Source organism: Eurosta solidaginis, chromosome 1 (assembly GCF_040869045.1).
Source record: "Eurosta solidaginis isolate ZX-2024a chromosome 1, ASM4086904v1, whole genome shotgun sequence".
Lineage (NCBI taxonomy): Eukaryota > Metazoa > Arthropoda > Insecta > Diptera > Tephritidae > Eurosta > Eurosta solidaginis.
In genome coordinates this window covers 365,970,549-365,988,301 of record NC_090319.1, presented here as the reverse complement: position 1 = coordinate 365,988,301, position 17,753 = coordinate 365,970,549, and the positions used below count along the sequence as shown (strand labels likewise).

Genomic DNA, 17,753 nt, shown 5'->3' with positions numbered 1-17,753 from the left:
CACCTACCATATTGAGTAAAAGAAAATTAAAAAGTTCTGCAGGGCGAAATCAAAAGCCCTTGGACTCATGACGGGAATACTGTTCGTGGTATTACATATATAAATAAATTAGCGGTACCCGACAGATGATGTTCTGGGTCACCCTGGTCCACGTTTTGATCGATATCTCGAAAACGCATTCACATATACAACTAAGTGCCACTCCCTTTTAAAACCATCATTAATACCTTTAATTTGACACCCATATCGTACAAATACATTCTAGAGTCACCCCTGGTCCACCTTTATGGCGATATCTCGAAAAGGCGTCCACCTATAAAACTAAGGCTCACTCCCTTTTAAAGTACCCATTAACACCTTTCATTTGATGCCCATATCGTACAAACGCATTCTAGAGACACCCCTGCTCCACCTTTATGGCGATATCTCGAAAAGGCGTCCACCTATAGAACTAAGGCTCATTCCCTTTTAAAATACCCATTAACACCTTTCATTTGATACCCATGTCATACAAACCTATTCCATGGCTACCCTAGGTTCATTTTCCTACATGGTGATTTTCCCTTATTTTGTCTCCAAAGCTCTCAGCTGAGTATGTAATGTTCGGTTACACCCGAACTTAGCCTTCCTTCCTTGTTTCTAATTATCATTTTTTAAGTAATAATGGTATTATTAGTTAATAGTAGAGATCGGAATAAAATACAAAAAGCTGCGCCTAAAAATATGTAGTACTGAAAACGTTGCTCATTGGCGGATATTGAATATTACTTAGCGTGCTTGATTGTATGTACATCAGGCGATAAATTTTAATTCGAATAGTTCATTTTCTTAGATTTTGACACGAATTTGGAACATGCCTTCTTCTCTTTTTGTTTATATATTGAACTAGCCGAGACAAATCCGTCCGTTTTCTAAATAAATAATTGCACATAACTACGGGCGCATTTTTTTGCATTTTTTTTTTTTTTCAAGTTTATGCCCGGTTTTTCAGTGCGAGTTTGAACTCCAGCTAACCCTACCACTTTGATCAATAAAATGAGATGATACTGCCAATTTCAGCTTAAGCGACCAAAGTGGCGTTTTAAGCTCTAGTCAACTTTGGCTGGAGTTCAAACTCGCACTGAAAAACTGAGCTTTAGTCATTAGTTTTTATAATCACTTTTTTATTCATCATTCAACTCGTGTACGCGTCTTAATTTTTATGTTTATTTTATGTTTGTGTTGTTGTGGTTGTGTCGTGTGCCATCATGCCATGCCATACCTCTACTACTCTCGTACGTACCCAACTATTACTACTACTATTGTATGTACTACTACTACCACCTACTGTACCTACACATATATGCCAATTTATATTGTGTTTGTAAACAAAATTCGCTGAAGTGATTTGGATTCGAATTGCAGAAAACGCAGTAATGAGGATACATTCTCTGTTATGGAAGAGGATTTACGGATATGTACAGTACGTCCGGTTAATGATGGCGATCGACGTTTCTGTTTTGAAGTCATCTCGCCAACAAAGTAAGTATAAATTACATTGAACTCATTTTTTATTAAACCAAAAAATCAACTACATTTGTTTGAAATATTCCTCGAATACACTCTAATTATCTTTTCAGATCGCATATATTGCAAGCCGACTCTGCTGATATGCTTTCTCTTTGGATATCGGCGTTGCAGAAGAGTATTGGCGCCGCTATACAACATGACAGCCAACATTCCAGACCACAATCGTCGCTGGCGACGAACGCTTTCAATGCTAAGCGTAAAATGTATGTAAATAAATAATAATGTATACAACTAGAAGGATGGAATATTGATTTAGAACAATTTCAACTAAGAGTATGGCCCTTGACTCGTGCACTTATGCACTATATGTGAATACACGGTTGTTGTTGTTGTAGCGATAAGGTTACTCCCCGTAGGCTTTGGTCCACACGGTCGCCAGCTCGTTTCGTACGAAGAAAGTAAATCGCAAAACTTCGTTGATCTAACGACATCAATTTACTTGAAACTCGATCTTTGTATGTATATGACCAAATATTATTGGTCTATGTCGAATAAGAGTTTAACGATTAAATAAAAAAATATGTGGCTCTGAACACAATATCGAAGCTGTCACGAAAACTATTTCGAAATATGTAGTTCAAAAATGATTTCAACAGAGTAGCAAAACTAACCAGAATCAATGCCAAAAATTTCTGAAGATATTTGAACCATCCAAAACCGCCAGAAACGATCTCTCGACGAATCCCGAAATAAGCAGAGACAATTTTTGGAAATAATTTTAAATAGTCCCGAGATGCTCCTTAAAACAATTGCGAAACTATCCTGAAAGGTGCCCAATTTATTCTGAAATCGTCCCAAAGTAGGTCAAGTTTTAGCCCAAGAAACCATATTCCCAATCATTCTTTAAACAGCTCCAAAATAGTTCCGAAATAGCCTTCAAAATAACCCTGACACAATCCCGGAATGATCGCGTACGCAATCCCGAAAAAATCTCAAAATATTGTCCGGAAACAAGTCCGAAATAGTCCTGAATTGTGTCCAAAAACAATGCCGCATTAATCGGAAGAGAGTCCCCAAGTACGCCGGAGATGATCTACAATTAACCTAAAACAATTATGAAATCATCCTCAAAAGTTCCTAAATTATTCTGAAATAGTCCCAATAATATGCCGAAGATAATCGCGAAATGATCCAACGATTTTATTGAAATGTTCTCGAGGTATTAAAGAAATAGTCCCGAAATGATTCCAAAAGAATACACTGAAAGTAAAAGACTGGTAAAATGAACCGAAATACGGGTCAATTCAACCGAAATTTCTGTCAATTTTTATCCATCGCAACAAGATGTTGAATCAACTGCGCACAAATCGTTGATTCGTAATTGACCGTTTTAGTAGTCAAATGAACAAAAAGCGACAGCTTTGTATGAAAGTACCTATGTTGCCATATAAATATGTAAATAAATGTAAGGCGCGATAACCTCCGAAGAGATTTTAGGCCGAACTTCTCTTCCAATTTGCGTCGAGCTCCTTTTTAATTTTTCTTACAAATTGGCGGGACGGGACCTATTTGTTTTATGCCGACTCCGAACGACATCTGCAAGGCATATGAGTTTTCACTGAGAGCATTTCTTAGCAGAAATACACTCGGAGTGCTTGCCGAAAACTGCCGAGGGGCGACTCCGCTTAGAAAATTGTCTTCTAATTGAAAAAGCTTGTTTCTAAAATTTTGATGTTGCTTTGCCCGGGGTGTGAACCCAGGGTCTTCGGTGTGGTAGGCGGAGCACGCTACCATCACACCACGGCGGCCGCCATATAAATTCGTAAATATGTGAATACATAAATACGCATGCTTGCTACATATACATACATATGAATATAGAAATGAAAATAGTAGTCACAAAACTGATTCTCAATTCTTTCAGTTGCAGCTCAGCTCATTCTCAATTTCTTCTCTCGCATGTAGTTGCCACACTTGATTATAGAAAAATAAAGAATTAAATGGCAGGAAGGTAATTCACCACTGGAGTAACTTTACATGTAATTCCGCAAGTTAAATTTTCGTAACCCTTTAAGTTGAAACGATTCCAAAACAACTCAAACTTTTATTTTGTCGGAAACATGAACATTAAAAAAGGATGTTTTTTATTATCTTATTAGATTCGTTCGCGTGAGTGAAAATTCATAAAAACTTGAACAAAATGTTACTAACTTTGGAAAAATCCTGTTCAATCAAGCAACACTTTTGCAACAAGAGGGCGCAATTTTGCATTTCGCTTGGACGAGAATTTGCAAAATTGTACCCGATAGATAGGTGTCCCGGTATCTCATAATTTTTTGTACAGCAAATTCAAAAAAGGGTTTTTCGTTTTGTATTGATAACTGAAAAACTAGTTTTTTGTTGTTTTCCCAAGTTCCATAAGGAGCTAGGGGTCGACAGAGCCTCGTCTGTTAGTGAAACGGGATTCGCCGCTCAAAGATGAAGTTGACAATTGGGTTGGAGGAGCTATATTGTGCGCTGGCAACCCCTTGAGAGGGTTGCGCTACACAACCCCTTGAATCAATTTGGTATTTTAGTCGCCTCCTACGGCAGGCATACCTACCGCGGGTATATTCTAAGCCCCTAACCTGCTGGGGGAGGCAACATGTGATTATTGATTTATATATTACGCCCACCTTGAGTTGAAATTTTTCTGACTTCAAATTATGTCAGCCACAAGTATATTTCTAAATCACAGTAAAGATAATTAAGTCTTTGATTACTCTCTTTCTCTTCAGCCACTGGGAACAATTCCTTAAAATCCCCGGTAATTCGCAATGCTGCGATTGTCGAGGTTCAGATCCACGTTGGGCCTCAATAAATTTGGGCATCACACTATGCATTGAATGTTCTGGTGTGCATCGCAGTTTGGGTGTGCATTACAGCAAAGTACGTTCGCTTACACTTGATGCCTGGGAGACGGAGAATGTTAAAGTGATGATGGAATTAGGTAATAATGTTGTGAATCGCATTTATGAGGCACGTATCGGAGAAAATTGTGAACTGCGAGCGGCTACGGAAAATTGTGAAATTAGTGTGCGCGAAGCGTGGATAAAAGCGAAATATGTAGAGAAACGTTTCGTTTGTGCCATGCCAAAACCACAAGAGCTATTGTCTAGCGAAACTGCAGAGGTGCTATCAATTAACAGTGGCGGTGATTCTGGCGGCGGTGGTGTTGTTGGTTCTGATAATAATATGCTTGGTGTAAATAGATGTGTGGATGCTGATGAAACGCGTAGTCTAAGTAAGACGACAACACTATCGTTGGGTGCACGTAAATGGGCTGTGAAGAAGTATCGTCGTCGTCGTCGACATCGTGATAGACATCGTTCTAGCTCGAAATCGGATGATGATGATGATGAATCAATAAATCTTCCTTCGCTCTCGTTGAGTATATCACGTGAAGACTTATTGTTAATTGGTGATGATTTGGCATTGGAATCTGATGAAACGCCAGCTATATTGGGCTCTGATCAAGAATCTACCGATGGTGAAATTGAACCAGAAATCTTAGATGAAGTACCATTCTCCAAACTTGATGCGAATCTCATGTTGTACAAAGCTGCTGCGGTGCATAATTTGCCTGTTATGTGCATGGCGTTTGCTTTGGGCGCAAATAAACACTGGAAGAATCCGATTGATCAAAATCGTACATATTTGCATCAAGCAGTGATGTCGGTAAGTGTTTGAGAAATCTTTATATGTATATAGTTTTGTTATACACTTGCTATTACCCCTAAATCCATCCGTACGAGGAAAATAAGATGAAAAACTTCATTAAAATTAAATCCAAATTTCTTCTACTGAAAAGTCTAGAAGTGACCAAAAAAACAATCCCAAAATTATTCCGAGATATTCCCGAAAGTATCACCGAAACAATCTCGAAAGGATTTCGTAAAAAATTTGGAAAAAGTCCCAATATTTTTCTTAAAACATACTCAGAATAGTCGCGAAAGAACCCCGTAAAGCTATCCGAAATGATCCTAAAAGTGATCGCACCTATTCGATGGGGCGAAGCACTGATTCAAGAAGTATAGAAAGAAAATATCCTCAAAAACACCCAAAATAATGGCAAAACGGTCTCGAAATGGTCCCAAAAACGATTTCGAAACTATCTACAAAAAAGTCCCAAAAACGATCCCAATATGATCTGGCAATAGTCCCGAAATCATCTTTAAATTGTCCGAAAAATAAGTAAGATTAAGCAAGTAAGGAAGGCATTACATACTCAGCTGAGAGCTTTGGAGACAAAATAAGGGAAAATCACCATGTAGGAAAATGAGCCTAGGGTAACGCTGGAATGTGTTTGTATGACATGGGTATCAAATTAAAGGTATCAATGAGGATTTTAAAAGGGAGTGGCCCTCAGCTGTATATGTGAAGGCGTTTTCGAGATATCGACCAAAATGTGGACCAGGGTGACCCATAACATCATCTCTCAGGTAGCGCTAATTTATTTTTATATGTAATACCAAGAATGGCGGCCACCGTGGTGTGATGGTAGCGTGCACCGCCTATCACACCGTATGCCCTGGGTTCAACTCCCGGGCAAAGCAACATCAAAATTTTAGAAATAAGATTTTTCAATTAGAAGAAATTTTTTCTAAGCGGGGTCGCCCCTCGGCAGTGTCTGGCAAGCGCTCCGGGTGTATTTCTGCCATGAAAAGCTCTCAGTGAAAACTCATCTGCCTTGCAGATGCCGTTCGGAGTCGGCATAAAACATGTAGGTCCCGTCCGGCCAATTTGTAGGGAAAAATCAAGAGGAGCACGACGCAAATTGGAAGAGAAGCTCGGCCTTAGATCTCTTCGGAGGTTATCGCGCCTTACATTTATTTTTTTTTTTAATACCAAGAATAGTATTCCTGCCAAGATTCCAAGGGCTTTTGATTCGCCCTGCAGAACTTTTTCATTTTCCTCTAATTAATATGGTAGGTGTCACACCCATTTTATATAGTTTTTTCTAAAGTTATATTTTGCGGGAATAAACCAATCCAATTACCATGTTTCATCCCTTTTTTCGTAATTGATATAGAATTATGGCATTTTTTCATTTTTCGTAATTTTCGATATCGAAAAAGTGGGTCATAGTCGGATCTCTGCCATTTTTTATACCAAGATAAATTGAGTTCAGATAAGTACGTGAACTAAGTGTAGTAAAGATATATTGATATTTGCTCAAGTTATCGTGTTAACGGTCAAGCGGAAGGACAGACGGTCGACTGTGTATAAAAACTGGGCGTGGCTTCAACCGATTCCGCTCTTTTTCACAGAAAACAGTTATCGTCATAGAATCTATGCCGCTACCATATTTCACAAGGATTGGTAAATTTTTGTTCGACTTATGGCATTAAAAGTATTCTAAACAAATTCATGCCCATTTTGAAATTTTCTTTTATTTTTGTATTTTGTTGCACCATATCATTACTGGAGTTGATTGGTGACATAATTTACTTATATACTGTAAAGATATTAAATTTTTTGCTAAAGTTTGACTTTAAACATTTTCTTTTTTAAGTGGACGTGTGCATCCGATTTTGCTAATTTTTATTTAGCACATATATAGTAATAGTAGTAACGTTCCTGCCAAACTTCATCATGATATCTTCAACAACTGCCAAATTACAGCTTGTAAAACTTTTAAATTATCTTCTTTTAAAAGTGGGCGGTGCCACGCCCATTGTCCAAAATTTTACTAATTTTCTATTCTGCGTCGTAAGGTCAACCCACCTAACAAGTTTCATCACTTTATCCGTCTTTGTTAGTGAATTATCGCATTTTTCGGTTTTTCGAAATTTTCGATATCGAAAAAGTGGGCGTGGTTATAGTCCGATTTCGTTCATTTTAAATAGCGATCTGAGATGAGTGCCCAGGAACTTACATACCAAATTTCATCAAGATACCTCAAAATTTACTCGGGCGGACATGGCTCAATCAAATTTTGTTTCGATACTGATGATTTTGATATATGGAAGTCTATATCTATCTCAATTCCTTTATACCTGTACAACCAACCGTTATCCAATCAAAGTTAATATACTCTGTGTGTAAAGCAGGCTGAGTATAAAAAGGTCCCAAAAACGATCCCAATATGATCTGGCAATAGCCCCGAAATCATCCTTAAAATGTCCGAAAGGACCCCAAAACAAATAAGATTAAAAAAGAAATGTTTTGAACAAAATTTTATGTAAATGCATATCAATTATTAAATTTGTATCTACCTGTAGGGTTCTGTTATGGCATGTGAGTACTTATTGTTGAATGGTGTACCGATCGATTCGGCCGATGATAATGGCGAAACGGCGTTGCATTTGTCTACGGCAAAAGGTTATATAGCCCAAGTGTATTTGCTGCTCAAGCACAAAGCCAAATATGATACCGAATCGAATTACGGTAAAAAACCACTTGACATAGCTGTTGATCAACGTAACGCGGATATAGTGACGCTGTAATTACAATAAAATTGCAATAACGTTTTATGTTAATAAAACTTATTATTTATTTATATTTTAGTTTACGTCTAACGCGCCTTAATGACGAAATTGGCATGAACGACGAAGGTAATGGCGAAGATGAAACCTATAAAGATGTCATGAAAGACTTTTCAAATTTTGCGTCAAGCCAACCACGCATGTTGCGCAATCGCAACGATACAAATACACTCGAATCACAGCGTTCTTCCCTCACAAATTCGGACTAGTACTGTACCGAAAATGGCTAAATAAAATACAAAAAAAAGATTGATAAGTATTTAAAAAATATATCAAGATAACAAAAATAGCCAATTGCATACAATAAAAAAAAAATTTTAAAGAAATGATATATAAACAATTAAATGATATTCAGCCGCTTTTAAGGTATACACACTTATAAATACATATGTGACCTGGAATTATGAAACGATCCTATTGTGCGAAAACAAGTTTTCGAGAAAAACGCGTTTAAAGTTTTTGTTTAGCTTGACTCTGTGTAGCGGCCGGCCGTTGTGAACGAATTTTGTAATTAAAATTTAAGTAACTTCCCGATAAGCTACAAGCTTGAAACTCGGAATATAGTTCAGAACCAGATGACAATGTAATAATAAGAAAAAAATCCCCGATAGATGGCGCATGGATCGAAATATTTAAAAAAATCGTATTTGTGGTCCGATTTGGCTTTAAATGCGATTTGTGAAAAAACTAAGAAAGATAGAACACTACAGTTTGTTCCATTGGAAAGAGCACAATAGGGTCGTTTCATGATTCCAGGTCACATATGTATAAATTTAAGAAAACTGAACCTCCAGCAAAATCTGACTGTTAGCATATCGAACTGCTGAGTCGAATGTCATCCTATTTCAGCTGCAAGTTTGGAAAGACCCTATCTTAATAAATTTTGTTTAAATCGGTGTATTGCAGAAATTTATTCAAAACCGCCATAATCAATTCAGTATATTTTGAGCTAAGACAGTGTTCTTCAGCGGAGGACAGAGCGTTTTTGAATTAAATTTTGTGGTAGACCGTTCTTCAAAAGTTTACTGAAATAGTATGTTGTTGAACTGGCAGCTGAATAAGGCCCGGTTTTTCAGTACTTGGTTAAGCTAAGCTTAAACTCAGTCAAAGTTTAAGGCCGCCTTTGGGGTAGAATTTTTTGTGCGGCAACATTTGTTTTTTTATTATCTAGATAATTTGTAGATACGGCAACAGCTGGATTTTGTTTACCCAACAAACATGGAAAAAAATTTCTACAGCGAAATATATATCTAAATGCGGAAGTGATATCCAACATCATTATTAATTTATTCTTAAATCAGATAGTTCTCTAGTTGATATTCAACTTCATTCTCCAATAACTATCCAACCTTTGAGAAATTTTGTAAAATGTATAGTTCTCGAATCTCCAACGTCGAAACCTTCCTTAAGACGTCATATTAAATTATTTTGCGACCTTTGAGATATTTTGAGAAATATACAGTTCTCAAATGAATATTCAACACATTTCTCCAGTTGATATCCTACATTGCATATCGAGTTGTGGTGGAGTTAAAAACAAAATCCGCAATCAGGTCCACCAAAACAAACAGCCGTTTATTGTGAGAAATAAAAAATAAATTATATATATTTTATTTTCGTCAAAAGACTGTGGTATGGAATCTTTCATTCGAGTCCAGCTAGAGAACCACAAGTTGGGAATTAAATTTTTTAAACTTAAATAATAGCATTTTTTTGTTTTATAAAAAATTCCCTCTTTTGCTGAGTACGGCCTGGTTCTCGAGTTCAGCCGCTGTTTCGAAACAACTCTTGAGATTTTAGAAATAGTTATGCCTAGTTATCAACATGAGATCTAATGGCACTCAAGCCCAAATGCTTGTTGGGTATATTCGACGCCATTTCGAATGAACGCAAATAACTGATAGGTTAACTAGAGTTTAACCCAGCCAGATCGGCCGCTTAAGCTCAGCTTAAACTTCAGTTAAAGTCGAGTGAAAACCTGCAGAATAAGGTTAAAGAGCCAATTAATGGTGACATATAACCATAAAACCATAACCATATAAAACAGCTGATCGAACCTAACTTATGGAAATCAATGTAATCGATTAATGGGGCCATACCATAACGCTAACGCCATAACCATACCATAGCCAACCAATTCGTTTTTGGTTTCTCGCCATATCCATAACCTAAAAATATTTGAGTTGGTGAATTTAATAACTTTTTGTAGATTTTATTCATTGTTTTGGATACGCTATGACTAAGATACTTATTTTTTGTGGAATATGTTTGTAATTTTTTGCGTTTTCTTCATTTTTATGAAATTTTCACGATTTTTAGGTAACGGCATCATTAATCGATCATATTGGAGATGGTTATGGATATGGGTATGGTTAGAGAAGTTTAATTCGCCCTTAAGCGTAGTTTAACTGACAAACTGAGTGGAACTTGTACTGAAAAACCGGGCCTAAGTCTGACGACAGAGTGAAAGCGAGAAGCGCTGCTTTGATATAAAGATAGAAAGCTATGCAAATTATTTATTATGGAAAATTGGATTGAAAAAGTTGCCAGAGTGCTAGGAATGGTTCACGCTTGTAAAATATATGAAAATAAAAATTGTTTGTCGCCTAGCTTAGCTTGTAGCGTGCACTCTGCCGTCAGCCTTAGGGTTATATTTCATTCAGTCGATATACTATATAACTACATATCGGCAGGCGTCGTTGTGCAAAATATACATTACATATATGTTGAAGAATTTTGAATATTTGTACCTAACAGATAACATATACATATGCATTACATACATATAAATTAGGGTGTACATTTTATAGGTGTTCCTTTTTGTTCTCGAAGAAATTTGTCGACTCGTATAAATCTACAGGCGCTATAAAACAGTTATCGTCGTAAAAACAATGTTCTTACCAAATTTCGTGGTGATTGGTCTATTTTTTGTGAAGAAATTACTTAAAGAAAAGGACGGAGAAAAGCCATTCTCAAAATATTTAAAATTTTCGTTCTGTGATCTACCATAAAGTTATTACAAGTTTTATCAAGCAACAAACTTTTTTAAGTGGGCGATTTTGCAAATGTTCTCCCTCGTGTAACGGTAAAAAAACGACCATCTCCTATTTTAACATTATATCTTCAACGGCTTTTGCTTTACAGCGTGCACAAATTGTAAATTATTTGTTTGTATGTACTCGGCGCCACCCCCATTTTCCAAAAACTAATTTTATTTTATATATAAAATCAATTCATTGCCAAGTTTCACCACCTAATAGGTATTTGTTAAGGTATTATGCAATTTTTGTAATTTTTCGATGTCGAAAAGGTAGACGAAATTATGATCCTATTTTACCTATTTCAATACCAATCTACTGTGGGTCCGAAAAATTTGTCCTCAAGATCATATACCCTGACATACAAGAACAAACATACATACATCAAAAAAAGAAACAAAAACTTTTTTTGCGATTTTATCCATTTAAACATATTGCTTGTTTGATTTGAGCACAGATGGAAATAAATGAAACATTTGAAAGATAAATATGTTCCCAATATCTTCTATATAACCCACTCACAATTAGCACACGTTGTTGTTGTTGTAGCAGTGTTTCGCCCCATCCAATAGGTGCGGCCGATCAGAACTTGTCATCAATGTCCTCTAAGTCCAAGGAACCTTGCTGTTTCAACAGGGGAGGACCATAGTAAGAGGGGTTTTAGCGGCGGTGTTTCCACATAATGGTTGGTGTCATGTGGTGACACATTGCAAGCAGGACATACATTTTGTATGTCGGGGTTCATTCTGAATAGGTAAGAGTTTAACCTGTTACAGTACCCAGATCGAAGTTGAGCTAGATTGACGCGCGTTTACCTATGGAGAGTGCGTTCCTCTTCTGTAAGGACTGGATTCGACGGGCAATCCTGCTTGTGCTTTTTTGCTTCATATGGCTGTGTTCTCAGGTGCCGTTTTTCCTCATATTGCTTGCGGAGATGACCTCTTAAGCCCCTGGGAGGTGTAGCCTCATCAATCAGATGTCTGTTAGGATGCCCATGTTTCTAGGTATTCAACAGAAACTGTTTTTGAGCATTTCATAGAGGTAGGTCTATGCAGTGTTAGAGCCACCACTCGTGTCTAATAAAACATTTCGGTGAGATACTTGTGGACTAAAGTGTATAAAATTGGACATTTCCACAAGCACAAGCAACACATATCTATCGTATGTCTTATCAAAAGTGCGCTCCACGTTCCGTATGGATGTAAATGTCAAAAGTGTTCTACTTTAAATTGTTGAAAATTTGTTTTTTTTTTTATTTAAAACTTTGGAGTTAATTTATTGTTTGTAAGTTGTGTCTGCTCATTGTTCACTCGTTATATTCATTAGAAGAAACAAATTGTTAAATACATTCACTATTTTTTAAATTATTCACTGCATTTACTATGAAAAGCTTTTATAATCGTTGTGTTTAGAAGTGGTTTATTCTAAGATTGAGAAAAGTTATTAAAAAAAAGAACAAGTATTTACGAAATCAGGCATGTTATGATATATTTTCGTTGACTTTCACTAGTTTAGTTAATTCTTTAAAAAATGTAAGTGTTTATCTTTAACACAAGTCCTTTTTTTAATTTTAAATAAGAAAATAAATATTTTAAAAATTTTAAATTTATTATGTCAAAACTAGCGCTAATTTCAAATCTCAAATTAACAATTTTCATTGTTGTACGTGTAATTAGTTAGGTATTTATTATTTAAGCTATCTAAATACTTATAGAAATACTTATATGCATATACAATTAATATAAATGTTTCAAATAATTCTACTAAGCATATTGGTAATACATATTTAGTTATATATACATATATACAAATTAACGTTTAAACGGTTTCTGTGAAAATTTGTTAATGGTACACACATTTGTCCGTCAATATATATATATATATATATGTTCATATGTATGTATGTGCTATAAGTTGTATACATATGCATATATGTATGTTAAAAAATCTTAAAAATCTACATAAAAGAATTACAAAAATAGAAAAATTATTAAATTATCCAAAGTGAGTGGTGTTTCTCTAAATTTATTTTTTCTGTGTATTGGGCCAAACCAATATTTTTGAAGAGATCGAGCCAAAAAATTTAATCCTCTTTTTTTCGAATTTAACCTCCAAACATAGTTACGGGTTTTCGAAATTAAACATAATTTTTTTTTTTAACAATATCATAACACTGTAAAAATAGTTTTTCGTTGCGGGTTAATACACAAGTTATTATACGGGTTGGAAATTCAGATCTTCAAAAACATTTGCACCTCCTTTTATATAAAACAGAATAAAAGCATACCATCCATATAAGAAGAGAAGCAGATACACTTATTTTTACATTTTTAAGTGTTTTAATTTATAATTTAATAAAAAATATAGCTGGCATCAAATTTAGCTTTTCGAAATCCCATTGGAGGCTAACTTCGAAAATTGGAAAAAAGTTTTTTTCTATTATGGTTCAATGTTTAAAAAAAATGTTGTTGTTGTTGTTGTTGTAGCAATAGGGACACTCCCCGAAGGCCTTGGGAAGTGCTATCGATGTTGATGGTCCTTTGCCGTATGCAAATCCGGTACGTTCCGATACCAAGCCCGACCATCTCGGGAACGATTTGTTATGACCACATGCGACCTTCTTGGCCATCCCGCCCTTCCACACCTAGATCCATGAGGAGTTCGGGGTCAACCCAGCGGGTCAGGGGGTTAGAATATACCCGCGGTAGGTATGCCTGTCGTAAGAGGCGACTAAAATACCGGATTGGCCTGAAGGTTTAATGTGGCCATATAAATCGTTCCCGAGATGGTCGGGCCAGCACCTTAATGATGCTGTGTTACCGGAGCGTACCGGATCTGTAAACGGCAAAGGACCATCACATCGATCACTCCCTAAACCTTCGGGGAGCAACCGTATCGCTACAACAACAACAACAACAGGAGTTCGGGGTCGTCAAAGCCTCTGCTGTTACTGAAACACGATTCGCCACGGATAGGTGAGGTTGACAATTGGGTTTGGAGTCGCTATATATTGCGCTGACAACCTAAAAGGGTTGCGCTACACAACCCCTTGAATCTGGTATTAGTCTTACGACAGGCATACCTACCGCGGGTGTATTCTGACCCCCTAACTCGCTGAGAGCGTTTAAAAAAATGATTTGCTGCAATGTGCGGGTACTGCACAACGTAATCGGTAGGTCTGAGACTATGTATTACGTTGATGTCAGAATATAAGAGACTTTGGCTTTGGGGGGAATAGCACTGTGACGTTTGGTCTATTGTGCATTATTCATAAAATTTAATGAATCCAATTCACCTCAACTCGTGCTATATTTGGCCTTATTTTACAAACGTAGTACATATTCTAAAATATATTTCAATTGGTAGGTAAGGTTTAACAATAATACAAAAACTTTACTTAAATTACAATTTGAAATTTAAAAATGTATAATTCTAAGAAATTAAATTTATTTGCTGTTAACATGTATTTTTTGGACACAAATCCAAAAATCAATATGTGTGAACTTCTAATATACCAACATACATCTTTATGCTTATATTCTGTATAGAATATGTACATACGCATTAAAGTACATTTTGTTATCAAACCAAATATTCTGAACTATTTTCTTCATTTGCCACAATAATAGCGTCATCGTCGACTGAATAAAATTCGATATCTTGTATCTTAATACTACTATCCGCCGAAGAATTCTTTCCACCGTCATGCACATTCGTTATGTGACGTCTCACTGATGAACGATCAGCAAATTTACGTTTACATTCTACACATTGAAAAGTTAAGCCGGTATGAGTAACTAAATGACGACTCAGTCCCGACATATGATTGAAACGTTTGGGACAAAGGTGGCAGATGTGCTGCTGCTGCACTGGTACATCGGAGTGTGTACGTTGGACGTGATTTATCAAACTATATTTGTGCGTAAATGTACGTCCACATATGTTGCATTTATGCGGTTTAGCGCCAGTATGTGTTAACATATGGCGTTTCAATACTTCGCGTTGTACAAAAGCTTTACCACAATGTTCACAAGAATGTGGTTTCTCACCACTATGTATTATCATATGACGTTTGAGTGCACTTTTGCAGGATAAATGCACATTGCATACTTTGCATTCATGTGTTAGTCCACCACGTTCTTCGACCTTGGCATGTGTACGGTTATGACGCTCCATTGAATTTTTGGTGGAAAAAAGCATTGGACAGGAATCACATTTGAATGTTTTTGGTGTATTAGTTTTACGCATATGCACTAGCAGTGAACCGTCATTATTTGATGCAAAAGATTCTTCTGGTATATTTTTCGTAAATAACACTTTTTCGTCTAATTTCGAGTCTTTCTAAAGAAATAAAATATAGCAGGAAGTACATGTATGCATTAATTTATTGTACACATGTGGTGTAATCTAATTCAACTGACCTCAGCATATGGCTTTTTTATTTGTGCTAAATGTTCGGCCTGTTCATCTTCGAAATCATCTGCTAAATTAAATACTATAATATCTTCATTATCTATTTTTTCGAGTACTTGTCCATCTTTATAATTATATTGCTGCACTTGGCCCGTATCTGCAACTTTAATAATTACAACATAGTTATATGATTTATCTTTCAAATACAATTAAATTTTGTCAATATTACTGTGATATGTATCCGAGCCCGGTTCTTGATTGCTACTTTCCGAGGCTGTTAACCGAAAATTTGCCGTGCCCAATTTGTCTTCAAAATATTCAAACCGTTGACTGTGTTCAACACTCTTTCGTTTTCTCTGGGACTTAGTTGTTACTACTTCATTCTCTTCCTCATCTGGATTGCTCATTGGCTCTATAAGGTAAAATTCTGGCTCATTTTCTACATTTTCAACATCGCTTTCTGCTTGGCTTTCTGCACAGATTTCTTCATTTTCGATTATTTCATGTGAAGACGATGTTGATGGAAGCTCGACGCGCACTGCTTCATCAGCTGCTTCTGGCATGTCGCTACTTTGCGCTTCCAATGAATCTATGGCTGTATGAACTACTGCACTATTTAATTTTGTTGCCACAGTATCACTTTTTTTTTGGTTCAGAAATACCTGCAAATCATCTAGTAGCGAAATGCGTTCTTTTACGCGACACTCTTCCATTACTTCTGTGCGTAATTCTTCTTTTGCTTGCTCAGTACATTCCTGGCGTAATGCTACTTTGATTTCTTCTTCCATTTCGGCACGTAATTCCTGCTTAACTTCAGCTACCACTGAGCTGCGTAGCTCATTTGCTACCTCATCTTTCAGCTCTGCCTTATACTGTTCCATCCACTCACTTTTCAAGTGTACTATTTGCTGATCAAAATCATTTTTTAGTCTTTGTTCACAAAGCGCATTAGCTTCGGCTTTCATTTCGTCCTCTCTTTTCTGTATGAATATAATGGAATCCTCAAATTCGAGTTCCTCTTCAAATCCATCATCGTCTTCATTTTTCTGAAAAACTTTGCTCTTTTTACCCAAATTAAGGAGGCGTATATGTTTGCGCAATTTACTATCTGAAAGTTGACTACGTTTGCGAAAATAGTAGAACTTTTCTAATTGGTAGCGACATTCATTGCATATTGCTTTTGGCAATCCATCACCAACCTGAACTTCCAAAGCGGCGCACGCCATAATACGCATAGGAATGGACATTTGTATGGTACCTTTGCCAATGTCAGCGTTGTTTCCGTTTTGCGAAAAAATGCCTACAAGTTCTTCCTCATTCCGTATGCATAGGCACAATCTGCACATTTTCTCCAGATCCGGGAAAAATTCCTCTTCCATTTTGTTTTAGTTTAATGGCGGTAAGTACTAAAACTACTTAAATATTGGCTACTTATTATGCAAACTGAAATTGTCTGTCAGCCAAATAAACAAACGAAATAGTTATGGAACGACAGTGATGACTTAAATGAAATGATCGATATATTTTCGATACCCCTGAAAGCGAAAAGCGTTTGTATCATTGGGCGGTTTTAGAAATCGCTATTTGTGTTGATTAGGTGCAAACATGTTTCCGCAAAGAGAATAGATATATTTTCTATTGGATAACCAAAACAAACTATGCAAATGAAAAACGAAACATACAAAAGTGTCAAAAATGGTCATGCAAACCAAGCAAGAAAGAAATGAAAGACCAGGCAAACACATTACACGGATTTATCAGAAAAAATTCTTGTTTTAGTACCCAGATATTTCGATCGGTTATCAAACACTTACTGGCGGCCACCGTGGTGTGATGGTAGCGTGCTCCGCCTATCACACCGTATGCCCTGGGTTCAACTCCCGGGCAAAGCAACATCAAAATTTTAGAAATAAGATTTTTCAATTAGAAGAAAATTTTTCTAAGCGGGGTCGCCCCTCGGCAGTGTCTGGCAAGCGCTCCGATTGTATTTCTGCCATGAAAAGCTCTCAGTGAAAACTCATCTGCCTTGCAGATGCCGTTCGGAGTCGGCATAAAACATGTAGGTCCCGTCCGGCCAATTTGTAGGGAAAAATCAAGAGGAGCACAACGCAAATTGGAAGAGAAGCTCGGCCTTAGATCTCTTCGGAGGTTATCGCGCCTTACATTTATTTTTTTTTATCAAACACTTATCGTGATAGATTCTTTTCACTAGTTGTGCTAAGAAAATTTTTCTCAAATGCACGTGTGCCTCTAAGAAATTTGGCAG

General features: G+C 36.6%; 2 protein-coding genes across 5 annotated transcripts in view; one reads left to right on the top strand and one right to left on the bottom strand.

Moving 5' to 3' along the window:
* CenB1A (Centaurin beta 1A) overlaps positions 1–13,078 on the top strand; it is a 55,736-nt gene extending 42,658 nt beyond the window's left edge. The window contains exons 7-11 of one of the 3 annotated variants that reach the window (XM_067762872.1): positions 1,405–1,521; positions 1,620–1,772; positions 4,287–5,226; positions 7,773–7,993; positions 8,059–13,078. In XM_067762872.1, coding sequence (XP_067618973.1) covers positions 1,405–1,521; positions 1,620–1,772; positions 4,287–5,226; positions 7,773–7,993; positions 8,059–8,245 — 1,618 coding nt within the window. In that variant the 3' untranslated portion in view covers positions 8,246–13,078. Of the gene's footprint in view, positions 1–1,383; positions 1,522–1,619; positions 1,773–4,286; positions 5,227–7,772; positions 7,998–8,058 lie in introns of those variants that run through there. The other 2 variants (XM_067762871.1, XM_067762873.1) reach the window with 2 other exon arrangements.
* LOC137238183 (zinc finger protein 892-like) lies at positions 12,314–16,986 on the bottom strand. Of its 2 annotated transcripts, none has more exons than XM_067762875.1 (3): positions 15,717–16,986; positions 15,496–15,644; positions 12,314–15,415 (listed from the first exon to the last, which is right to left on the bottom strand). In XM_067762875.1, the coding sequence occupies exons 1-3, from the start codon at positions 16,864–16,866 to the stop codon at positions 14,657–14,659; spliced, it is 2,058 nt and encodes a 685-aa protein (XP_067618976.1). In that variant the 5' UTR covers positions 16,867–16,986; the 3' UTR covers positions 12,314–14,656. The 2 variants fall into 2 exon arrangements, with proteins under 2 accessions (XP_067618976.1, XP_067618975.1); XM_067762874.1 differs by having other exon boundaries at positions 15,496–15,650; positions 15,717–16,982.
* Positions 16,987–17,753: the final 767 nt, after the last annotated feature.